We start from the raw sequence: 17,032 nt of genomic DNA on the forward strand, positions 1-17,032 counted from the left end.
CCACCGCTATTAATTGCATCAGTAGCATGGGATCTTTTTAATGTTTGGGTAATTGCCAGGCTCTTGTGGCCTGGTTTGACCTCTGTTGGAACAGGATGCTGGGTTGATGGACCCTTGGTCTGACCCAGCATGGCAATTTCTTAATACATAGCAGGGATTAGAACCTGTTCTAATATTTTCCCAATAGTCATGGTTGGATTTTTCAGAAAGGTTTTTGCATATCCTGCACTTTCCCAGCTTTTGGGCCATCCTCTTTTTGGGATGGGTCTCTACTACAAATAACCACTGAACATGCACAGTAGTCAGAGGGAAAGCGAGGTTGCAGAAGGAGGTGGGTTAGGAGACATTGCAGAGGGAAGGCAAGGACTGGAAGAGAGGATTAGTGGTGTAGTCAGGAGATCATCCCAGGATATCATTATGTAGAGGAGTGTAGATGTTTATTTTGAGTAGGTCCTCAAGGCCTAGTCATTTGAGGAGTCTTTTTGAAGGCTAAGATTTTTTAAGAAGATTTTTGGATCAGCTCCTGACTGAGAGGGAGGACCCCCCCTGGAGCAAAGGACTGGATCTCTGTTTTGCATCTTACGACCAGTTAACAACAAGGTGAAAGACAGATTGGAGAAGTTTGAGAGTTATTATGTAGATTCAATCAACTTTTAAAGCTGGGGGAAGTTTTTCGATCATCCCTGGTACATGCTGAAACTGGAGGAGAACTTACTTACTCTAACTGGGGAAGGCATTTTGGACCAGGACACAGTAAGAGAAAGAGGATCATCAAAAGAGGCGCTATGGACAGAGAAACTTACTTCTTTTTTATTTATATTTTACTCCTTTTACTTCTAATTTTTGGACTCATAGCCTGGATATTATTTTTTAAGCTTCAGTAAAACCTTTTTATTACTTGAACACCAGCCTTGGACTCTGAGCATTTAATCAAGTGAGCCCTTTTGGAATCATCAGACCCCTCTCAATATGAGAGTTGAGCTAAGAGTGACTGTGCGGCCTGGTTACCCTGCCACAGCACCTAGGGCCCTGGAAGCTTAGGCCTTATCCCCGCCGGAGAACCCCTGGCTCCCAGAGCTGAAGTTTGGTAGAAGAATGTTTTGGAGATCTAGGAGAGTCAAGACAGTCCTGGGATTCTGCTGTGGACCCTTGCCTCAGGCATCTTCCGCCAGAGAGGGGGTGACGCATACTAAACATCCCGAGTACGTGCAAAATATTGCTCACACTCTAAAATATGTGCATACATTTGGGGGAAGAGGTACGCAGATTTTAAAATCTGTGCAGCCTGCTCCATGCAGGTCCTAAAATACTTTATCAAATCTGTGTGCGCCCCTATATGCATGTCTATGGGACTAAACAAATAAGTTTGAAAGCTGGACTCCCTGTGTGCTATTTTCTTATCTTGCCGAAAATTCATACACCGAAATGCTTTCTCTCGATCTTGCTAAAAACATGTGCATTAGGAAACCTGACATTATTTTTAGCCAGATGAATGCCCACTTAAAATTGAGCACACATATGCAAGCGGCCAGGCTATCTTATAACATGTGCACATATACACCTGGGCGAGGGCCGATGAACGCCCGCACATGCGAGTCCTCACACCGGTATGAAAGTTACCATCTTAGGGCCTGATTTACTAAGGTTTTTCTCCCTTTCTGTGTCTATGGGAAAAATGTTTAGTAAATGAGGTCCTAACGTGTGTACTTTTACAAGGTGGTTTTTTTTTTTTTTCTTCTGCTGCTGCTGGTTAATCCTTTTCTCCTGCATCTGAGTTCATTAACTTGGGCTATCCCATCTGTATATTTTCACAGTGAACTTGCTTATAGACCAAAACTCTCCAGCTGATAATTATTAATAGCTCTCTGTGCTACATTGTTTGGAATAGGCCTTGCCAACTGAAAACTCTCTTTTACACAGCCGTAAAGAGAGTATTTTTTGGCTCGTCTTTACATCACATTTCCTTTTTCGAAAGGGAAATAGTAAGAGCTTCTACCTTTAAATGTAATCGGCTATATTCAAACATAGGTGGTTAGGTTTGCATGTTAGCCGGTTAGATCTACTCAGATAACCTTATTCGTGTACGTTCAGCTGAATATCCTCGATAACCTATCGGCTAACTTTAGCCAGATAAGTTAGCCATTCTCTGTTTTTCTGATTTATAATTAAATTATTTTCTGGATTTATTGTGGTATTGCTTGTGGATGGCAGTTTTAATACTATTCAGGCACTTTCTGTGTGTGGGTTGAGACGAGAAGGGTTTATGGAAGGAACTTTGTTCGTACGTTGATATAAGTTGGTGTTTTATGTAACAGTGATGTAAGGAAGGTTGTTTTAGGTTGCTCTTGTGCTTTGCTTTTTATATTATGGATGTTTTATAGTAACATAGTAAATGTTGGCAAAAAGAGACATTATTATTATTATTTTTATTCTTAGGGTAATTGTTGCTCTGTGTGGTTATTCCAGTTTATCCCATGCCCTTTTGAATTACATTACCATCTTTGTCCTCACTACCTCCTCTGGGAGGGCAATTCCATGCATCCACTACCCTTTCTGTGAAAAAATATTTCCTGATGTTGGTCCTGACTCAACACCCTTGGAGTTTCATATTATGACCTCTTGTTTTACAATTTTCTTTCCATCGAAAAAGGTTTTGCTCCCGTGCATTAATACCTTTCAGATCTTTAAAAGTCTGCATCTTACCATCTCTGTCTCTCCTCCCCCCTCCAGCATAAAAATATTTAAGTCCTTCAATCTCATCTCTTAACTCTTTTGGTACAGACCCCACACCATTTTGATTGCCTTTCTCTGGAGTGCTTCCATCCAATCTTTATCCTTTTTGAGATGTGATCTCCAGAACTGAACACAGTACTCCAGAAATCATCTCCTTTTACTGTTGGTTATGCCTCTGTCTATGCAGGCCAGCACCCCTCTGGCCTTAGCTACTGCCTTTATACATTGCTTCACCACCTTCAGATCATCAGACACTACCACCCCAAGCTCTCTTTCCCAGTCCATGCACATCAGACATCCACCCTTCCTTTGGATGTCTGCACCCCAAATGCATGAGTGTACTTCTTGGCAGTGATTTCCACCTGCCAAACCTTTGACCACCCCCCAAGTTTTCTTACATTGCCTTTCATACTGTCTATTCTATTGCATATCTTAGTGTCATCTGCATAAAGAAAACATTTTCATTTTAACCCTTGTGCAATATCGCTCACAAAAGATATTGAACTGAACTGGCCACAGAACCAATCCGTGAGGCACTCCACTGATCACTCCTTCCCTCTCTAGAGTAGGTTCCATTTATGACTACTTGCTGTCATCTGTCACTCAAACAATTTCTATTCCGCTCATATCCACTTGTTCTGATAATCCACCACGAACAAGTGGATGTGAGCGGAATAGAAATGTTTTAAACTAACTAAATAATAAATATTGGCCTCGTGAATAACAGCAGAAAAAGACCAAATTGGCCCATCCAGTTTACCCAGTTGACATTCTTCCGGTTTGGTTGCGTAAGAATGCAACACCCATAGGCAATCCAACACCAGTTTCTCCGTTCCTCACCTCCCAAGTTTTTACCTAATCCTTCTACCCTTTTCCTATCACTATCCTTCATTTCAATCCCAGGCATGCCATGGATAGGGAAGGAGGAAGATGTGTTTTGTTCTTTTAGTTTTGTTTTATTTAAATGTTTTAAAGATATATTAAGTTCAGTTATATTTTTATACATCTTATGAAAATGAATCAAGAGGGGTAGGAAACACAAATATCGTTCTCCAGATTGTAGAGGAATCAAATAGATAATTTATTCATATGGCTGCACAGAATCTTCAGCTTCAAAAGCAAAGCTTAAATCAATGGAGCTTCCCGGGTGGTAAAGAAGGGAGAGACCCTTTCATACATGTGATAAGATAAAACCAGAACTGGATTAGCCTGTTCCTTATGACATGGAGCCAGGTGGCAACCCTACACAGATTCTTTCTGCATTTTACTTGGCTCCAACTAACACTATTAGTATCTCACTTTTCTGAGCACTAGAACTGAGAAGAGACTCCCAGACATTTAACAAGCAGTTTTAAATTGAAAAGCATCAGGCTTCCCTCTTCAGAGTGATGGAGTGTTGGCATATAAACTAGATCTCAAACTAATCTTGGCTGGGACAGGGCTGGATTTAGACAAAAAAAAAATAATGATATACTAAGAGGTTCTGTCAAGTTTCTTGGTTATTTTCCAAAAGTAAATGGGACTTTTAAAACTTCATTTCCAAATATTTTGTCTTTTTTTTTTTTTTTGGATCGTTCATTTTCCATGACCAAGTTTGGAGCTTGAAAGAGAAGATCGTCTCTCATTCCCATGCAGAGTGCACCAGGATGGCGGGGCAGGCCCCTATCCTCGTGCAGAGGGCCAGATAAAGTCTACATTTCAAATGTTTGTTTACCCAACATATCAACTTACCAGCTGGTTCTTCTGTGCTGGTAACTACAGGAGTTGTAATAATCACGGGGATTTCTGGAAAAAGAAAAATATTAACATATGTAAGGAACCGAGTTAAAACTGGTCAGTGACTGGCTGCTTCCTAGGTTTGCTACCTCAGCTGAATAGATGGATCCCGTCCTTATTATGCCCTTTAGCATGGATGAAGTTAAAGTCTGATTTTTTTTTTTTTTAAGAAAAATTATAACTCTATCTCTGTGCACACAATGGGGGAAATTCAGGCCTGGATCAGCCTTGTTCAGAATGGACATGGCTGAAGCAGCAACCCCACTGCTTGCTGAGGACGACTTAAAAATGAAGAAACAGAAACACAACTGACAGCAGCGTGACAGTTTGCTGTGCATTCTGATAGCAAGGGCCAGCCGCAATATCCCACCACAATAATCACCATGCAGTGCTTCACTGGGACTATAAAAGTTGTTCTTAAAGAAACAACAGAAAATCATTTTTCACTTTAAGATCAAGCCCACATTATGACGCTTAAAGACCGATCTGTGCTACAACCTTGGCATCTGATCACGGAACAGAGATTCCTCCTACCGGTTTATTGCTTTGTTGTATCTTTGGCCTAGTGGTTTCCAGACGCAGAACATTCTCTTGGTAAACACTGCCATGCTTAAAAGGTCGACCCTCCCTTCCTGGCAGTCAAATCAGTGGAAGTTGCAGCAGGCTGACAGCCCGGGGGACAAAGTACACATGGACTTCAAAGCCTGTCATGCTGCTCTTCCTTCCAGTCCTATCTGTCCGGATTACATGGAAGCATGTGCCGTGGTGGAGGAGCAGCTGACAGGGGACAGGAAGAACATGCTCACTGCTGGCTTGCCCTATCCTATCCTGTGCCCAAAGAACCTGAAGGAGGGGAGGGGGAGTTAGAGAAGAATCTGGGAACTCTGGAGAGGGGGAAGGTGGGCAGAGATACTAAGGAAAATATAGGGGGAGAGAGAACGGAATCCAAGGGCGGGGGGAGATGAAGACCACAGGTGATTGAGGAGATAACGAGGAACCTGGGGGGGGGGGGGGGGTGTGCAGGACATGGAATGGAACGACGGGGGCGATGGAGATGAATTTAAGAGAGAGAGAGAGAGAAAGAGGTCCCTGGGAGAGAGAACAGAGAAATAAAGAAGAACCTGGAGGAGAGAGAGAGACAAATTAGAGGAGACAGGTGGAAAGGAACCTATGTGTGGGTCGGGGAGGAGGGGTGATTGAGAAGGACCTGGAAAAAGCAGAGGGAAAGGGGGAGAGATATTGGAAGAAAGAGCAGGAGGGAAAACAAGAGTGAGGGGGGAAACGAGATGCACGCCCCCTCCTTTTAAAATCCTAGATCTGCCCATGTGCGTTGCATATAAAATTCAATCGCATTGAACAGCAGGACAACTATGTGTTCTGTTCCTGCTTGGCAGGATGTAGTATGATTTCTTAAAAAATAGGACTGTCCTGTATAAAACAGGACATCTGTTCACCCTTACTTTTTTCATTTATAGCCCACATTTACCACAGGCCCAAAGCAGGGTACAATAATCAAAAATAGAAAACATGATCATCAGGGATTACAACAAATATAAAACTAATAAAATCAATAAAAAAAATATTCAAAACAGTTCAAAAGCAACAGTAAAAATTAACAACTGAACAGCAGCAAATAGAAACAAGCTTACTTCTAATTAATAATATCTATGGTCCTCAAAATTCTACAAAAATCAGAAATTTGTTAGCCTCAGAAGCTCCTGAAGGGGCCCTTAAAGGGCCAGGCCCCTTTGACTTGCCTCTTTGGCGGTGACCCACCCCTGCAAGCTTGATTTGTAACTATCTGGAGTATTCGCTCTATTTTTACAACATTTCTTAGCTGAACAAATTCAGTGATGGTCTTTGGGCAGGGGCCACAAACTGTAATCCCCTAAAATAACAGGTATGCATGAATCCTAGCTCCAGCCAGTAGGTGTCACCATTGAGCAACAACTGGAATTCCCTCCCCCATGCCATAGTGGCTGTGAATGCTGCCTCCATCTGATCCAGGGAGCATAGGCCAGGCCAGGACATCAAGCCTGAGGTTCTGCACATGCTCTCTGCCGCTGACCTCCTCCTGTCAGGGGTTTAAAATCTAATTCATTAAATGGCTGTAAATGCATTGCTATGATTGGGCGGTAAAGACAAAATTACCAAATTTGTTTTATTGCTTGGTTATACAGGGATCCCCTGCCTGATTGGTTATAAAACAATTAAAGAGCTTTTTACAAATACAGGTCCCACAATTTTAATTTACAAGCATAATTAGGCCCATACTTGGCAACTGGTGTAATACACAATGGGCTCTATTCACTAAAATTCGTTTTGGCCTCTCATGGATAAAAATGATGAAATATCTTGTTTTTGTCAAATAGCATCTGTCATAAAAAGTGTTATTCATGAGATATTTGTCCCAGGGCTTGCCAGGAGGAGCCCCCACTGATGTTCAAATACATCCTCCTCTGCTCCCAGACACCTACTTGCCCAAATACATACAGTACATGCCTATTATTTGCCTCCACCTTATGGACAAAAACAGGTTTATTCTTTCTCAAGGTAAGTATAAGTTTAGACTGGCGAACTATGACAGCCGCGCAACTCCCATGATATTCTATTGGAGCGAACCTGTGAAATTTCAAATTTTTCTTTGGCTTGGAAAAAACAATTAGGAAAACTAGCTGTAACAAATCCTCTTGTACTCTATTATGTAACACCTCAAACAATTTTAGCAACTTTCACTTACTTTTAAATACTGGCTAAATTTCCCCACGCAAAATCTGCTTTCAAGGGCCACTATAATATTTTTTTTTTTCATGTGATAGCAGCACGTACCTTTTAATAAGGGCTGTGGTATACCTTTCGGCTAGCTTCTCATTTACAAAATGTACATCTAAAGAAGAGTTTTCCCATACATTTACTTCTATACTCTTTCTCAAGCTTATTCCGGCCTATGTCCTTCATATATGCATATACACCTCCCAGCTACTCAAACACACATCACACATCTGTGGGGCAGATTTTATAAAACTACGCGCGCACATACTTTTGTTCGCGCACCAGGCGCAAACAAATGTACGCCGGATTTCAATAGATACACACGTAGCCACACGTATCTGTTAAAATCCGGGGTCGGCGCATGCAAGACTGCCCAAAATCGGCAGCCTGCGCGCGCCGAGCCGCGCAGCCTGCCTCCATTCCCTCTGAGGCCGAAATCGGAGCGGCCTCGGAGGGAACGTTCCTTCCTCCCCCCCGCACCTTCCCCTCCCTTCCCCTACCTAACCCACCCCCCCGGCCCTATCTAACCCCCCCTACCTTTGTTGCGCCGGGCCCCCGATGACGGGCCGGCCGCGACACGCCCCTGACACCCCCCCCAGGAAAGCCCCGGGACTTACGCGCGTGCCGGGGCTTTGCGCGCGCCAGCAGCCTATCAAGATAGGCTCGCGCGCACGGGGGGGGGGGGGGGGGGGTTGGGGTAGGTTTTCGGGGGTTACGTGTGTAACCTACGTGCGTAACCCTTTGAAAATCTACCCCTATGTGAGCAACGCAAAAGTAGCAGGCACCAATCACCTTCCACGTAACCTAGGTTTTTCAAATCCTTGTAATAAAATTATTCTCTGCTGCTTTAATTCATTTATGGATGTTACTGTAGGGCCGTGACTTACTGATGCAGGGAGCCACGGGCGAGCGGCTCTGCTGGTAGCCTTTGGCACAGCGGTTACAGGTCAGGCCTGTCACGCCGTCTTTGCATGGGCACTGGCCAGTGGTCTGATTGCAGGTCTTACCAGCTGCACCAACAGGGTGGCAGTCACAAGCTGAAAAGAGAGCAAAAAAACCTGCTGATTAAAACATAACAATTTGATGTTAATATGCATTGCCATTTTTCTGAGCAGAATTCCCAGTGCATGTGTAGTCCAGGGTACTTCAGAAATATATCCATAGTGACCTTTGGGACAAATAGCTTGCCCATGACTTTTGATGTACAGTAACATTTTCTGATGAAAAGTAAGTAAAATTAAAGGTATTACTGGTATTATTAATTCTAGCCAATGAAAACCGGATACATCACCTCAAGTAACATGCCCAAAATCACACATTTGGAGAATAATGTTCAAACAACTACGGATGGCAGCATATACATGTGAATATGGCTGGGCAGAGTTTTACCATAGTATTGTATAACCCGTGTGTATCACATTCGCATGTATTATAAAATATGCTTATTTTTACCCTGCAACATATGAGCATATATATGCTCACATACGAATGCATGCAGTGCATTCAAACCACATTTATCAATGTACTGAACGTGGATAATTTTCCTACCTATTTTAAAAATAGAGCAGTAGATATTTTATAGGTGAAAGTAAAGTAGGACTTATTTGTGTAAGTCCTGATTTTTAAAACATGCATGCATCAAGGAAATTAAGCAGTATACCAATTAGTCCACCAGTTTACCCATTCCTTCTCCAGGCCCATCAAGACAAAAACTTAGCGGTACAAAAACTTAGATTGTAAGCCCTCTGGGGATAGAGAAATACCTACAGTACCTGAATGTAAACCAGTGTGATATCTCAATTGAGATGAATGTCGGTATATAAAAATAATAAATAAATAAATAAAATAATAAATAAATAAATAAATAAATAAGACCTTCCTGGTTCTTCATCCTGAGCTCCTCCCAGTTCACCCAGACCTCCTATTTATTTATTTGTACAGTTTTTCTATACCGTTGTACAGAAACGAGTTTCTATCACTATGGTGTACATATTAACTAAGAAATAAAAACATAAAAATATAATAATTAGAATAAAATTACATAAACCATCTTAATAAAAATAAATTAGACTAAAAGATAACTATGTTCATTACTAAAAGAATCAGTAAAAATAAACAGTAAAAATAACACTCATATAAAATAGAACTCAAATAACTCTCGACCAGTGTCTTAGGGATCAACCTTAAGCGCCTGTTGAAAACACCATGTTTTTAACTCTTTTCTAAATTTTCTCAGATCAGATTGTAATCTCAGGTTTTGTGGTCAGTGCTACACATTAAACATGTTTAATATCACTTATGCCAGATAATTAGCAGTTGTAAAAATACATAAGTAAGTCGTCAAATGCACACGCATGTCTTTTAAAATAGATACCTAGACCACCTCCTTTTTACATGCTTGTATGTGCAATCGAAAGTGAAAATATGCTTGTATTTGTGACTTTTATAAAACCTGGAATACACGAGTAAAAGGTACTTACATGTATATATACTAATTTTTACACATGTAAACGTTTGAAATTTCACCCCTAAGGGTCTGATTGATTCATCAGTGGCTTTTATCATAGGCACAGAAATGGAGAAAAGCCTTAATCAATGTGCCCGACGTGACAGATTTAGCATTAGCTACAAGAACACACAAAGACATTATTATATGTTCTAAAATGTGTTTTTCATAGAGCAATGTACAGAATAAGATAAAAAGATATTTGTAAATGTAGGGCTTCTGTTAAATTCAGTTTGAAGAATTTTGGTTTTTATTTCTACACCTCCAAAAACATAAAAAGACTTGAGTAACGTATCTCCTATATGGTAGCACTAGCAAGATGATTCCATGTCATCAAAGACTAGCTGAGCAAGTCCTGGCTTTGCTCCATTGCATCTACAGATTTGTAGATCACATTTTGTGTAATGTTCTGCCGGCCACATGCGCTAGCCTCGTGATCCAGATCCTGCTGCTGAAACCTGCGGCCTGTTGAGGTCCTCCAGCAAGGATCCCGGCATCTGGCTTCTGCTCTACATCCCACCCTATCTGGGATACACTACTACTTCCGGGTTTTATAGGCTTGACTTCCTGAGCTTCCTATGGTGCTGGCTGATGATAACAGCACTATTCCTGCATATACAGAAGCCCAGATATGTAACGGCTGTGATATTTTATAAGATAAGCAATCTATAGATGCAATGGAGCCTAAAGGGAGGTCTGCCAAAATAGTTAAGAGTCTGTACCACTGTGTGAAGGGAGATTTAAAAACCTATACATATATATATTAAACCCCCACTTGCAAAGGACCCTGCCTACAAGACTTTTCATGCACAGCCATGCGCCAGAAACCTTGGGGTTCAGATCGACCAGCAACTGAACCTCAAAAAACACATCAATGCCATCCTTAAAGAGGGATACTACAAACTAAATGTCATAAAAAAACTGAAACCATTACTTCATGCCAATGACTTCCGCACTGTTGTCCAGGCCACACTAGCGTCCAAAATGGATTACTGCAATTCCCTCCTCCTAGGCCTATCCTACTCCTCCATAAAACCCCTTCAAATGCTGCAGAATGCAGTAGCCAGAACTATTTCCAAAGCACATAAATATGATCACATTTCCCCGATCCTCAAGGATCTGCACTGGCTCCCCATCCCTTCTCGTATCTTTTACAAAACACTTACCATTGTTCACAAGGCCATATATACTAGGGATGTGAATCGTTTTTTGACGATTTAAAAAAATCGTCAGATATTTTTTAAATTGTCAAAAATTGTTAGAGTCGCGATACAATAGAAATTCCCCCGATTTATCGTGAAAAATCATAAATCGGGGGAGGGGGCGGGGGGGAAAACCGGCACACCAAAACAACCCCTAAACCCACCCCGACCCTTTAAAACAAATCCCCCACCCTCCCGAACCCCCCAAAATGTTTTAAATTACCTGGTGGTCCAGTGGGGGGGGGGGGGGGGGGTGTGTCTCGGCACGACCTCCCGCTCTCGGGCCATCGGCGCCATTTTGGCTGCCACTAATATAAATGGTGCCGATGGCCCGATAAAACCCCCCCCACCCCGACCCTTTAAAATTACCCCCTTAGCCTCCCCCACTCTCCCGACCCCCCCCAAAACTTTTTACACATACCTGGTGGTCCAGGGGGGCCGCGGGGACCGATCTCCCGTTCCCATGCTATCAGCTGCGCTAAAAATAAATGGCACCGATGGCCCTTTGCCCTTACCATGTGACAGGGCAAAGGTAGCACCGGCGCCATTTTGAATATTGGCAATATGGCCGGAGTGCAGGAGGTCACTCCTGGACCCCCACTGGACTTTTGGCAAGTCTTGTGGGGGTCAGGAGGCCCCCCCAAGCTGGCCAAAAGTCCCTGGGGGTCCAGCGGGGGTCCGGAAGCGATCCCCTCACTCGGGCCATATTGCCAATATTCAAAATGGTGCCGGCGCTACCTTTGCCCTGTCACATGGTAAGGGCAAAGGGCCATCGGCGCCATTTTTTTTAGTGCAGCTGATAGCGTGGCAACAGGAGATCGGTCCCCGCGGCCCCCCTGCACCACCAGGTATGTGTAAAATGTTTTTTGGGGGGGGTCGGGAGAGTGGGGGAGGCTAAGGGGGTAATTTTAAAGGGTTGGGTGGGGTTTTTTTTTTTATCGGTGCGGGCCTCACTAAAAATTTAGTGATGTGAATTGGAATCGGAACCGATTCCAATTCACATCTCGTAACGATCAGATTCCCCCCCCCCCCCAGCCGAACCCGATCGTTAAAACGATCTAATATATACACACAACTCCAATTGGCTCAACGAACCCTTCCACCTCACATGCCCCAATCGACCTACCAGGACCTCAAATAAAGGGACCCTCCATGTGCCCTCCGTAAAGAAAGCACACCTTACATCCACGAGAGATCGGGCGCTCTCCATTGCTGGCCCCATGCACTGGAATCTCACTTCCGAACTATCTCAGGCTAGAACTATGCAGTATAAAATTCAGATCACAACTAAAGACTTGGCTTTTCAAACAAGCCTTCCCCCAAAATCCCTAACAGCCCCTCCTCATTCTCACCCAAATGTTATAATGTCCTAAAGTTTGAATTGCCTTTGCATTTGTTCTTAAAGTTTCACTAGTTCGCTTGACTTGTTACTGTCATTCCTCTCTCTCCTTTGGTTCGACTGTATCCCATCCCCTCTCCCCTGTTATTTGTAATTTTCCGCTCTTTAGTTTCAATGTAAACCGATATGATGTCTTTACTAATATCGGTATAGAAGACTCCATAAATAAATTTTAAAAAAAAAAATATATATATATATACACACACACACACACACCCACTAGGAAAGGAGGGAGTGATAGGATGTATGAGAGACATTCAAATGTAAGACCTACAGCATTATTATCACAACAGCAATTAAGTCCATGTCCTACACCAAAGGGATGGGATGGTAGAGCCCAGTGCATTCCCTGGGTGGGTGTGCACATGAGATGTGCCAGTAGAGGGTGAAAAGTGTATGAGAGAGTCACAGGAGGAACTGGCTCCAGGATGTGTTTCAGAAAGGAATAAGATCTGCTCATCTGTCAGGAGTAAGGGAAAGAAAGGAATTCAACACCCCCATAAGCCTGTGAGAAGACAATTCAAGAGAGGTTCATGACATGACTCTTGTGGCTGAGTCCAGACATCGATGTTTCGAGTGCCACTGCTTCAGGGGACCTACAAAAGACTGACCATACAAAATGGGGACCACACAAGCTTTTCTTAAAAGAACACCAATTGCATTGACTAATAATACACAAGTAAAGATTATGTGGGCAACTGCATTTAAATATATATAATTTTTAAATTGATGACTACAAAATGATATAGATAGCATAGGAGGACATAAAAAACTACAAATAAATAAGTAAATAAATGTTATAATTTCAAAAAAAATGGTTTACTTTCAAGACCATTCAATCTCTGTGATAGACCATTCAATAACTGTATTTAAAACTTAAGGAAAAAAAGTATTAAGCTTTGGATCACACATTAATTAGGTTGGAGCAGCAATGGATTTTAAAGCTTAATACTTTATTTCCTCAAGGTTTAATGTCTTGAAAGTTTTTTGGGTTTTTTTCGAGTTATAAAATGTATGTACTTCTGTGCTATCTATATCATCATTTAGCAGTCATCAATTTAAAAACGTATATTTAAATGGGGTTGGACACATGATCTTTACTGAAGTGTTGGCATTTTTTGAAGAAAAACGGCTCCCTATTTCATTTGGTCAGTTTGTTGTAGGTTCCCTGAGGCAGAGGCCATACTCGAAAAATCAATGTCAGGACCCAAGATCCACGCTGGATAATTTTATTAGATGTAGTGGGCCATAAGACTTTTCAAATAAATAAATAGATGAATGAACCTCCCTCTCTTGAATTTCCAGATGTTTTTAGCAGTGGGTTACAAGATGGAATTTGGGCATATGAGTAGTGTCATGAACCTCTTTTGAGCTAAGTGTTCTTTATAAAGTAATAATCTTTTGGATCAAAGAGGATATCATGGATTGACATTTATAAAAGTATTTTCATTGGATATTAAGAGCATCGTGAAATTGGTGTGGAATATGATCAGATGTAGAGTTTATTTATTATTAAATAAGTAAATGTAGAGTTGAAATTTGGGTGAATATAATACCCATATTGCCTGATTTTGAGGCCGTACCCTTATAAAAATATATTGTTTATGAACATGACCATCGTGATCTTCACATAAGCGTTTTGATAACAAGAACGTAATGTGCTTCTTCCCGCATATTGTTTTGCAGTTGTTAGCATGGGTAACATGGTATTCCTTGTGTTGTTTTTATTTAGATGCTTAGAACAACCTTCTAACAAAGATGGCAGATGTAAAAATGCTGTTGGAATTCAAATAGCAAAGGGCAAGCACAGAGGACCTGTAGTTGTGTGAAACGAGCTTAAAGCTGGAGTGTGAAATATTACAGTAGGGAGGGAAAATGAGCAGACTGAATGGATTTCGTAGTTTTATCTGCCGTCATAGTCTATATTTCTGTTTGAAGAATGTAGGACTGAATGACCGGGACTGAATTTTTTTCATTTCTTTTGAAGTAAGGCTGGATGCATATAAGGGGGGAAAATCAGGAAAGAATAAATACAATGACTAAATTGCCCTCACTTCATGAGATGGTGGTGCTATGGCAATGTTTGAGAAAAAGGGAAGAATGAATGATTAGTGAACAAAAACAGCTTGGAGTTCTGAGGGACTGCAGCAGAGTGCAAATCTGAATAATTAAATTTCTTCTACAGTATTCCTAATTACTGTAGACATTTAATTTAACAAATAAATAAATAAAAGGGGGAACGAGTGAGGAGACATGAATGGGATATAACCTTTCCAGGCAAAAGTTCCTCAGGTTAAGCTGTTATTAATTGGGATAGGTGGGACCTGCCCACACAGCTGTCTGCCATCAGTTAAACTCTTGGACATCAAACCAGCCATTTCCCTCCACAGGGCTTGCTGAGCTGCAGCTGCTTTGAGGGACAGGCTGAGCCGTGTGAAAAATGGGAGGAATTCTCAAGGCGTCTCAGACATAGCAGCTGGCCGTGTCACTTAACCAATCACAGACCAGTGGTGAGGGGGACGTGAGGTGGAAGAAAAGAACATATTAGGGCTCATTAGAAGTAACTAATTGCAACCGTGTGCAAGAATGTGGGAGAGAGAAAAGAAAAAAAATTCTTTCCAGCAGGTCTATTTTAATGTTGGAAATTGTGTTTAAAAGACCTGGCTTGTATCACACAGCCCTATCCCTACCACCCTGATCTCTCATCCTGGGAGTTCTCAGTAACTAAGCAGAGTTGAACCAGGTCAGGAGGTGGATGGAAGATCTCCAACAAAAACCAGATGCTTTAGAGAAGGGTAATTCTTGCTTTATAAATACCTCTGTACCCTTTTAACCAGCAGTGAATCCATGCCAACCACCATGGTGTGAGAGAGCTCTTTTCCCCTCTAACTCAGAGCTCCCAAAGATGTTAGAGAGTGCTCTTGACCTATGAGCCAATAATTACCGGTAACTAACATCCCCTGGAATCAGTACTGAAAGAATGTCCTAGCGTGGCATTAGTTGTATTCTACACTTGCAGGCTAAACCAGTGGCCCCAACCTGGGGAAGGAAGATGGAGAAGGGATAGAGGGAACCTTTCAGATAAGATATTGTTTCCATCAAGGTTATGTCTACTCTGCCAATATTAAATGTCTAATATTACTTTTTACAAGAGTGGCATAGGGATGTTAATCTTATTTCCCTGATGGCATTCCTATGCAAGTTGTAAGACTGTCCTGCCCAACACACCTTTCAGAAATCTCAATTAGGTATGGAAGGATATCCTTTCATTTCTCAAATCTGTGGATGAGACGCCTATAAAAGAAGATGTTGCATCTCAGCGAATCTGTCTTAGATAAATATCTTAACACACACAGAAAAATAGTAGTATTAGTCTAAAACTATCAAAGTCTAAAACTCATGAGCAGTAACACCAAGCATCAAGGCTTCGACCTTAGCTACTGACCATTTGTATAGCTTTCATAAATTTCATCTTGGGATAGTGACTCCAAATGGATTAGTTTTGCACATACCATGACAGTTACCATGTGTCCAATATATGCATGTGCACTTTTCTGTTCCGATACTAAGAAATGCTTCATCGCTTCTTTCTCAAAGCAATCATAAACCGACAAAGGAAACTTTTCAACAAAACTGAACCGGATCAGAACCATCAAATACTGCCAAGTACTGCCAGATCTACATTCTGAGGAATCTCACATTTTCACGGAGTCTGAAGATCTCAATGGAGCAACAAGAACATCCCAAATAAAGTCCTTATCACTGACACTACTACAGAGCCAATACCTGAACTATATCTTCCATGCAAGATATGGAAAACCTTGAACTGTGTAAATGAACAGGACAAGGAAGATGTGGCTGTCTTTTACACCAGTGGAAACTAAATCAAGTCCTAGTTGTGACTGTAGCTACAAAAGCCAAACAATGGAACATATTGTTAAAGACTGCTGCCTTTGATGAATTACCGGTATGCGGCTGACATTTATGTGGTCACACCAGACACTACAATTTAACAACATAAGAACGTGCCTTGCTGGGTCAGACCAAGGGTCCATCAAGCCCAGCATCCTGTTTCCAACAGAGGCCAAACCAGGCCACAAGAACCTGGCAATTACCCAAATACTAAGAAGATCCCATGCTACTGATGCAATTAATAGCGGTGGCTATTCCCTAAGTAAACTTTATTAATAGCCGTTAATGGACTTCTCCTCCAAGAACTTATTCTTACCCTTTTTTGAACCCAGCTACACTAACTGCTCTAACCACATCCTCTGGCAACAAATTCCAGAGTTTTATTGTGCGTTGAGTAAAAAAGAATTTTCTCCGATTAGTCTTAAATGTGCTACTTGCAAACTTCATGGAATGCCCCCTAGTCCTTCTATTATTCAAAAGTGTAAATAACTGATTCACATCTACTCGTTCAAGACCTCTCATGATCTTAAAGACCTCCCAAAATGTGGACAGTAATATGAAATACTGCTACCATTGTTATGCAGTAAGAAGAAAAAGAAAGGCTCTTCCATCTGTATTGTTTGGAACTTATTTTAATATTTTGCCTCGTCAATAAAAAAAAGGAACTATTTTCTCCCTATGGTTAAAAAAAAAACAACCCAATAAATCAGCAATTATATCATAAGTGTAATG

The 17,032-nt window shown here is 41.6% G+C and overlaps 1 protein-coding gene across 1 annotated transcript in view; it reads right to left on the bottom strand.

Annotated features, from left to right (window-relative positions):
- The window catches only part of NTN3 (netrin 3), a 215,093-nt gene that overhangs the window by 45,408 nt on the left and 152,653 nt on the right, over positions 1-17,032 (bottom strand). The window contains exons 4-5 of the mRNA XM_029577178.1: positions 8,169-8,318; positions 4,465-4,518 (exon numbers count right to left, since the gene is read on the bottom strand). Coding sequence (XP_029433038.1) covers positions 4,465-4,518; positions 8,169-8,318 — 204 coding nt within the window. The remainder of the gene's footprint in view (positions 1-4,464; positions 4,519-8,168; positions 8,319-17,032) is intronic.

This window comes from Rhinatrema bivittatum, chromosome 14, assembly GCF_901001135.1.
Source record: "Rhinatrema bivittatum chromosome 14, aRhiBiv1.1, whole genome shotgun sequence".
Classification (NCBI taxonomy): Eukaryota; Metazoa; Chordata; class Amphibia; order Gymnophiona; family Rhinatrematidae; genus Rhinatrema; species Rhinatrema bivittatum.